Consider the following 9009-nt stretch of genomic DNA (forward strand, 5'->3'; position numbering starts at 1 on the left):
TGCGGGACGGCATGTGCCAGGCCTGGGGCAACCCCAGCAGCTCCCACCCTGCAGGTAGGGACCTGGGGGAGCTGCCATGTTAGCTCCCTGCTGTGGCTGGGCCAAGCCCCGTGGCCATGGGAGCCCATGGCAGAGCTGCCGGGCCTCATCCCGCAGGCAGGAAGGCAAAGGAGCTCATCGGCAGTGCTCGGGAAAGCCTGGCGAGGATGGTGGGAGGCCGGCCGGAGGACATTGTCTTCACCTCAGGGGGCACAGAGGTGGGAGTGGCCGCGATCTCTGTGCGGGGCGGTGACCCCCCTTCCTGGCCGCCCCTGCCCGCCACCTCCTCTCAAGCAAGCAGCGATGAGGAGGGTGGGGACGAAGGGCGCTGTGCTCCCTCTGGGCCTTCATTTTCCCCTCTGCCTTCCTCTCTTCAGGCAAACAACATGGTGATCCACACTGCCCGCAGGCACTTCCACGAAAGCCAGGCCAGGCTGGGGGACAGCTGGGGGACACCGCACATTGTGACGTCGAGCGTGGAGCACGACTCCATCCGCCTGCCACTGGAGCAGCTGGTGAAGGAGAGCCTGGCGGGTGAGCGGCAGAGGGACCACAGGGGACATGCTGGGGATGTCTGGCCGCAGACTGGGGTTTCCGAGGGGGGGTTTCTCTGCTGGCATTTTTGTGGAGGAGGGTGGAGACCCGCTTGCTCCATGATGTTCCCCTTTCTCCCCGCAAAGGGCACTGACTCCCCACATAGTGCCCCCATTCCCTCAAGCTGGGTGCATTACCCTGTTGGCATTCAAGGCCGGCCCCAAGAGCCGCCATGGTCTCTGCCTGCGCACCAGCTACCCACACAACTTTCCTGCCCGCTCAGTGGGGCGCAGGCAGCCCTGGGCACTGTCGGGCTTCCCAGCAAACCTCAGGGCTTGTTTCTTGGCTTGAAGAAACCACCTTCGTGCCTGTGTCCCCACGAAGCGGGCGTGCTGAGGTAGATGATGTCTTTGCCGCCATCCGGCCGACCACCTGCCTGGTTTCCATCATGTTGGCCAATAATGAGACTGGGGTCATCATGGTGAGTCTGTGGGCAGCAAGTGGCACGGGGTGGGGACATCCTCGCAAAAAGGTGCTTGATAAGGGGGAGCAGACGGTCCCTGGGACGCAGACCCTCTTCCCTCCCGCCAGCCTGTCGCGGAGCTGAGCCAGCGCGTCCATGCTCTTAATCAGCAGAGAGCGGTGGAGGGGCTGCCCAGGATCCTGGTGCACACGGATGCGGCGCAGATGATTGGCAAGGGGCGTGTGGACGTGCAGGAGCTGGGGGTGGACTACCTCACCATTGTGGGACACAAGGTATGGCCCTGTTCACGTGGTCCAGCTGCTGTTCACCCTCTAAGACATCTCTATTGGGGTGCCAGGGAGACTTTGGGTGCCCCCCACAGCTTGATACCTCATCAGTGGCCAAAGTTTTCCTGCTGGATGGTGCTCTGAAGACAGTCTTCAGCTGGGTGACAAGGCTCCTGCGAGTCAGGGAGACCTGTCTGGAAGGGGGAGCAGGAGGAGGCCAAGGGCAGGGGACAACTCTGCAGCAGCCTGTGCCTGTGAGATGGGCAGGGGTCAGCACTGGAGGGCACTCGGATTTGGGCAGGAGTACAGGAAAGGGACAGCTGGCAGGGTCTCCAGGGTCACCGCAGCTGTTTCTCCCCACAGTTCTACGGCCCACGGATTGGCGCGCTGTATGTGTGTGGCCCCGGCACCACCACCCCACTGCACCCCATGCTCTTCGGAGGGGGACAGGAGAGGAGTTTCCGGCCAGGGTAAGGTGGCTGGGTGTGGCCCAGAGAGCTGGACCTTGGGCTGGTGGCCAAACCATGCGTGGCTACTTGGTCCGAGCTGAACTGGCAGCTGTGTCACCTGCCAGCCCTGGGGCAGGCAGCCCAGCGCAGGGAGATGGATCCATGTGTGGGAACTGTGGGAGCCTGGTGCACAGGCTTTGCCACGGGAGGAACCACAGGGTGGAACCGCCCCCTTCCCAACCACCTCAGAGAGGTGTCCAGGACCCCCTGCCAGCAGTGAGGGGTCCCACGTGGGGAATGTCTGTGCCCCGAGGTTGGGTTTCTGGTCCGGAGAAATAACTCACTGCTCCCTCTTCCCTTCCAGCACTGAGAACACCCCAATGATCGCCGGCCTTGGCCAGGTAAGTCATGGGTGAGCGGTTCCCTGGGGGTGCTGCATGGCGGAGCCAGCATGGAGACAGTCACTTGTGCTCCCCGGTCATTAGAATTGACAATCTCGGGGTGCAGGAGGGCGGGCGAACTACCAGGAAAGGAGATGGGGCTTTCTGGTGCCAGTTAAAGGAGGTGCTTCGGAGCACTTGCTGCAGGCTTTGCAGCCCTGGCAGTGGGCAGTCACACAGCTCATGTGGTGCAAGGCACCGAGAGACTGTTGGGGGATGCCGGGGACCTGGCAATTGCAGAGGCTGTTCCCAGGCTGGACTCACATGCCAGGGGGCTGCACGTGGAGGGAGGTGTCAGGGGGTCGCTGATGGAGCCTGTCTGGGTTTTCTTTCCTCAGGCTGCAGAGTTAGTGAGCAAGAACTGGGAGGCCTACGAGGCTCATATGCGGGATGTTCGGGATTACCTGGAGGCCAGACTGGAGGTGAGCAGACCTGGTTCCTGTTTGTCTTTCCCCTCCCAGGGTCTCAGCCTGCAGAGTGTGGGGCCTGGAGCCAGGGTGGGTATGTCCCTCTGGCCCTGCCACCTCCTCATCAGGACAGAGCTGCTCATGATCCCAGAGCAGTTCACAGCCCTCTGATTTCTCAGGCCGCCTTTGGGAAGCAGAGGATCCACCTCAACAGCCACTTTACAGGCTCCAAGCGACTCTGCAACACCTCTAACTTCTCAATCCTGGGCCCAGGCCTTCAAGGTAGCTCTTACCCCACCACTGCCCCGTGATGGTGCCCATGGAGGCAAGCACCTGTCCTGCACAGCACCCTGCAGCTAGAGACCGGCGGGCGCTTGGCCGTGGCTTGGGCAGGGAGATGAGGCAGGCAGCAGCCCTGGGAGAGCCTGGGCGCTGGGAGACCTCTGCTTGTGTGTGCTGCAGGGCGAAGGGTGCTGTCTCACTGCAAGATGCTTCTTGCCAGCGTTGGGGCTGCCTGCCACTCTGAGAAAGGGGATCGGTAAGCAGCTGGCTTTGCCAGGCCCAGGGTGTCTTCTCAGAGGAGTGCGGGTGGGAGGGAGGGAAACAGGACAGGGAAAGTGACCGTTGGTAGCTGTGGGCAGCGGCACCTGGAGCGGCACCCAAGGGTGCAGAGCTTTCCAGAGGGGCTGAAGGGCTGCAAAGGAGGTTATTGCAGGAGGCACAGCTGGAACGCTTGACTGCTGCTTGGAAGGACTTTGTCCCTCCTGGCTTTGGGGATCCAGGTGAGCTTGGAAGTACACTTCAATGCCTGGCACTGCCAGAAGACAGTCTGCCTTATGTCCGTGTGTACCTGGCTCACCTGCTCAAGCCCAATTTAAGTCTCCAGCAGGCTCCTTTGGGGGGGTGTGAGGACAGCAGGTGCTTTTGGCCTGGTCTAGAGCAATGCCCTGTAGACATGGCAGAGCTGCCAACCCATGGGGACATGGGAGAGGTTCTTCCTTGGAGGGGAAGAACCAGATCCATCGTAGGGCAACAAGCCCAGTGGGAGCAGGTGCCTTTGGAAAGGGAGCAGGGCACTGTGCAGGAGACAGGTTTGCCTGGTGTGCATCTGCAGATGTGCTCCCTCTTACGGCTTGGTGAAGCTTTCTGGTGACGCACGTGCTTCCTCAGCCTTCAAGTTAAACCCACTCACCCTCATGTCTGTTTCAGGCCCTCCTCAATTCTGCTCAGCTGCGGGATCCCCTACAACGTGGCGCAGAATGCCTTGCGGCTGAGCGTAGGGCGAGACACCACCCGGGCAGACGTGGACCTGGTTGTGCAGGACCTTGTGCAGGCTGTGGCGCAGCTGGACCAGGACCAAGCCCTGTAGACCCCGGGAATCGCTCCCTGGCTATCACCCAGGTTCTCGGGACGGGATTATGCCCTGCTTGGCCCCAGGGTGCTGGCTGCCTGTATCAGTTTGGGCTCAGGTTTTGGCAGGATTAGTTTTGCACCTGATCCCCAAGTCGAACTGGCCCAGCCTGCAGTTTGTGATCATGGATCAGACGTTGAGGAAGTGGCGGCTGGTGGTGGCAGGAGGAGGAAGTGGGATTGCCCGTTTCGGCAGCAATGTGCTCTTAGGTCTGCTTAGCCATATATCAGCTTGCGCTAACAAGGATCACAGCGGGGCTGGCACAGCTCTGCAGCACGTGTGGCTCAAGCAGAGAAGCTAGCACAGGCGCTGGAGGCAGCAGGGAGCTGTGCTGAGGAGGGGGCTTTGCTGCTTTGGGGCTGGGGCAGCTCATCAAGAGCTTGCTCAGGGCTCTGTCATCCCCACTGCACAGTGCAGGCATTCGCAGAGTCTTGCCGTCGCGTGCTCCTCGCTTGCCAGCATATACCCAGCTGGCTGTGTGCATGTTGGAATGATGGAGTCTCAAAGCTTGACTCCCTCCAGAGCTAACAGGCGTGGAAGCTATAGATGGAGCCTTTTGCCCTGGTTGCTTTCCACAAAGGAAACTTTCCCGTTGTCTTATCACTCAGAGGAGGAAAGACTATCTGCCCCAGAGGGAAACAAGGAGTTGATAGAAGCACAGCAAGATTCTGGGCTGGGAACTGCCTTGCCCCTGCCAGGGCCCTAAGCTACCAAAGGGTTTTTCGGCTGGGAAGGTGTCAGGCATGGCTTTCCCAGCACTGCGTTGCTTTACCTACTCCCCTTCCTCCTGTTCTTCCTACAGTGGGCAGAGCTCCTGCTGCCAGCTCCATGTGCTCCTAAAGGAAACAGAGTTGTCGGGGCAGCCATAACTGTGCCAGCACCTGAGGAAACGCGTCTTCCCTGTGTGGCTGAGGCAGTCACTCTCATCACCGACACAGGATGACACAAGTGTCACACGGATTAGGAGCATTGCCAGCTGGGCTGACTGATGCTGGGGAACTTGGTCTCCCTGGGTATTCATAGGAATAAAAGTGATTGCTGCTGCTGTGGCTTTTTCCCAAGTAAAATGTTATTTTCCATGGTGTTTTCCGTGGGGGAAGCTAGACTGGTTGGGGTCACCTGGGCAATGTCTTTTCCCTCAGAAAATGCTCATGTCCCAGAACAGAGGCACAGTCCACTGGAGCGGGGAGGTGCCCGCTGGTCCAGGTTGGCATGGAGTCCATGGACACAGATTCTTAGACGCTGGTCTTTCTCTTTACTAGCCATAGATTAGCACGGCAAGGAATACTATTTGGAACCAGAAAACCCCCGGGGCTTTCTGTAGATCTCATTTCTAACTGAAGTGTTAGGACCCAAGCACACTGACTTAAAGTCACTGGATGCCTGTCAGGCTGTTCAGTGTTACCACTGCTGCTCACACCTCAATCTGAAATGCAATCTTTTCCCTTTTTTTCTTCCCTTGCATAATAGTCAAAACCTCTTTTAGAAAAAGTAGTTCCATAGAGAGAATATTGCTCTGCTTCAGGGATAGATCTTTTATCTATCATGGACCTTTCTTTCACAGCTGTGGCACAACTGGAGATCCAGTTTTTGGGGCTCTCCTTCCCCCACAGGAGGTCCAGGCTTCCTGCATTGATTCAGACAGAAATTTAACCACAGAGCACAAAAAACTTTACTGACTTATTCTTTATACACACATGAAATGCAAGTTTTAACCACAGAAATACTAGCATTAGTTCATTTAGAATATTGCAGCCAAAGCATAAGAAGCGTTACAGAGGATATGAATACTCTGGGTGACCATTTTAATGGTTTTACTGTTCATTTTCCTACTACCACACTGCACAGGAGTGAGAGTCACTAGTGAATTCCTCTGTCTCCGTATTGCCTTATCCAGGGAAGGTGAGGAAGAACATGCCTATGACTTGGCCTGCACTTCTGTGGGCCAGTCTGTGCTTCCGCTCACACGTCCTACATGCTGGAGACAAATAGCCTTTTCTCATATGGCAAAATGTCAGTGGTTGTACACATTAGAACAAATTCACCTGTCATGGAAGTCTGGAAATACCAACATTGCTACATCAGCTGTGAATTTAAAAGTAGAGAGAGGACCTGGCCACTATGCTAGAACACCACAGAGTTGAAATATGTTCCTTTGACGTGGTCACATAGCCAGAATTGGATGGTAAAACCACAATTCATTTAATGGAAGAATCCACAATCTCCTGATAATCTTGTCTTCCTAAATTCTTCCAAGACAGTTTATAACACGCAAGGAAAAAAACACTAACCAAAATAACCGCTCCCCCAACAAGATCATAAGCACCTGGGAAGATCCGCAACACGACAAGCTGCAGGACCATGGCGATGACTATTTCCAGGTGCTGTACGGTGCTGACCAAAGCCGGGTGGAACTTGCTCAGGGCGTAGTAGACCCCCAGGAAGGCTGCTGTGGAGCACAGGCAGATGGCAAGGAGATAGCTCCAGGTTTCTCCATCCAGTGGGACGATTGGCTCTTGAAGTAAGAACATGGTGGATGCTCCCCACACTGTTCCCGTCCAGCTAAAGGTGAATAGTGCTGTCCACATGCTGATGTTATCTTTGATTGACCTATAGACTATCATGGAGAGAGCAGTGGTCAAACCTGCCATAACAGTCATGGTATAGCCAAAAGCTTCCTTCCAGGTGCTCAGCAAAGAGTTTTCTTCCTTAACAATGTTGGGGATCATGACCAGACAAACGCCAAACACGCTGCCAACTACAGTAATTATGTCAACATAAGCCATTCCTTCATCTACGAGTAAAAAAGCCAAAATGGCACTGAACACTGTAGTGGTAGCCCTCCACATAATGGTCCCATTGCTGGGGGGAACTATAGAGAAGGAAGTATAAGCACAGGTAATAGAGATGACATTGCAGACCCCATAGAAGAAGAGTCGGAGTCTGTGGCCTTTGGGGCCAAAGGGAGGCTCATGGTAATAACACACAACAGTAATGGACAGCACCTGTAAGACTGAACGGATGAAAATTAACTCTAGGGATGGCACTTTGGAACGATCAGAAATTAATCTTGTAATTAGAGCCACACATCCATGAGCCACGGCAGATCCAAAAAGGACTACCCACGTTTTCCTAGACTGCAGTATATTTCCTTCAGGAAAATGCTGGAATTGCCCAATCTCATCGGGTTTTGGCAGTTGTGCTGGCTGAAGCTTTGTGTCTATTGTACCGAAAAAGGTCCTTTCTCTCTTTTTCCCATCATTCAGTAGTCTTTTCTTAGGATTATCCTCCATAAATACTCCAGTATCTTCATTAACATCCTCATAGCCCTCTTCTCCTGGCTGGGGATAATGAGAAGTATATTTCACCGTTACTGTGTTGGGATGAATTTTCACTCGCTTTTTGACTGGGTATTTTTGGGAAGACGTATCCATTTCCTCAGAAACGTCCTGGTCTTAAGAAAAAAATGGAGAAGCACTGTTATTTTTATTTAATAAATAGCGAGAGATTCATTAGTATGTAAATGCTGTTAGTGTTTACAAGCTATTTTTATCAATTAAGTCCAAGTACTAGTAGATTGTTCTTGGTTTTGCTTTAATTTTCTGGTGAGTTACTGCTAAATACCATTGATAGGCCATTTGGATCTCCTTAAAAGCCAACCGTGGAACTTCATTTTAGTCACTAGTTTTTGAAAATGACATATATTCTCATTACGTGTAGTACATATAATGCATTCTAGTATATTCTTATTCTAATGAGAAAGTTCTCTTGCTAAGCTTTTTGGACAGTAAATACCCTGTAATTATGAATTAGACTTATTATTAATTGCTCGCTAATGTTACAAGATTACGGAAGAAATTTGGCTGGAGGAGATGATCGCCTTGTTTCTAAACTGACAGAGAGCAACACAGGGAAATAGGGAGTATCCCCGAGCAAGTCAGCATGGTTAGCATATGAATAAACAACACATTTTTGAACAATACTTTGACAGTGTTAAAAATTCCTTCTTCTTTTCACATCCTTTTATTTCCAGTGATTGATTTTGCAACAGATTTGTTCTTCAAATCTGATTTTTTTTTAATGGGGAAAATTTAGAAGGACTGATCCAGACTACTAACTAGACCTTCCCGTGGCAGACATTTAAAAACCACAGCAACAAAACCACCACCCTTTTGTCTCCCACTGAAGGTCCATTTCACACTACACAAGCAGTGTGAGCTCTCCCCTCGGTGCCCCCGATTTGTGCACACCACCGTGACACATGTAGCAACACACGTGGCACTGCTGCATGTGTCACAACGGCAGCATCAGCCTCCCAAAACAAGCAAGCAATCCCTTCACGCACCCAGCCTTCACCAGCACAAATGCCACTTGGTCTCTGCTGTCACAGGTGTGTGCAGCCTGCCCACAGGGAGCCCACCTGTGCCCTTAATTCCCTCCAGCTCTCCGCTGAGCTTGCCATTGCTGTCCCCAGGCCCAGCGTGACAGCACTGGGTCAGTTTAATTCAGGCACAGGGATGTCATTGAGATTACTTTGTTTCCACAGCGCCCTCCACCATCTGCGCAAAGAGCCCTTCCAAATGAAGTGGCAGCAGGAGAAATGCAACCTTCCCTGCCTTCTATTCTCCCCAGCAAATAAACACATGCAGACCTTACCTGCGACTGAGAAATTTAATCCCAAGCCAGAAGGGGAAAACACCTCTTGGTCATCTACATCTTTGTCCGGGTGTCTAAACAGAAACAGTAGATGCTCTCAGATACCAAATAGGAAAGGTTACAATCATCTCAGCACAGAAAGTAATACCCGAGGGAGGCATGAAACATTCTGCTTGTTTTTCAAAGTTGAAAATTTGAGAAGCACTAGCATGACTTTGAGGCCATGCTCCTTGGGAACTGGCAACCCTGGTGCATTGTTAGGAAAAAAAACACCACCATAAAACCCAAAAAACTTTAGATGGAGAGAAAGCAATCAGTGTCAT

The 9009-nt window shown here is 53.1% G+C and overlaps 2 protein-coding genes across 2 annotated transcripts; one reads left to right on the forward strand and one right to left on the reverse strand.

The window, feature by feature from the left end:
* Window positions 1-2: 2 nt before the first annotated feature.
* On the forward strand, window positions 3-4918 carry SCLY (selenocysteine lyase; the record flags this gene model as incomplete). The annotated part of the gene is made up of 12 exons (XM_009284944.2): window positions 3-54; window positions 157-257; window positions 417-573; window positions 927-1054; window positions 1165-1329; window positions 1687-1793; window positions 2137-2173; window positions 2551-2634; window positions 2799-2901; window positions 3082-3157; window positions 3829-4020; window positions 4833-4918. Coding segments are annotated over 11 exons (1170 nt in total), but the record flags the coding sequence as incomplete, so codon positions are not given.
* Window positions 4919-5683: 765 nt separating this feature from the next.
* On the reverse strand, window positions 5684-8766 carry SLC35G2 (solute carrier family 35 member G2). The gene is made up of 2 exons (XM_009284947.1): window positions 8687-8766; window positions 5684-7484 (listed from the first exon to the last, which is right to left on the reverse strand). Exon 2 carries the CDS (start codon window positions 7462-7464, stop codon window positions 6229-6231), a length of 1236 nt encoding a protein of 411 aa, XP_009283222.1. The 5' UTR covers window positions 7465-7484; window positions 8687-8766; the 3' UTR covers window positions 5684-6228.
* Between the last annotated feature and the right edge of the window lie 243 nt (window positions 8767-9009).

This window comes from Aptenodytes forsteri, unplaced genomic scaffold, assembly GCF_000699145.1.
Source record: "Aptenodytes forsteri isolate BGI_AS27 unplaced genomic scaffold, ASM69914v1 Scaffold679, whole genome shotgun sequence".
In the NCBI taxonomy this organism is placed as follows: Eukaryota; Metazoa; Chordata; class Aves; order Sphenisciformes; family Spheniscidae; genus Aptenodytes; species Aptenodytes forsteri.

Bases quoted from the DNA above. Each gene is read 5' to 3' on its own strand.
- SLC35G2 (XM_009284947.1), bottom strand. From the start codon at position 7,464: ATGGATACGTCTTCCCAAAAATACCCAGTCAAAAAGCGAGTGAAAATT.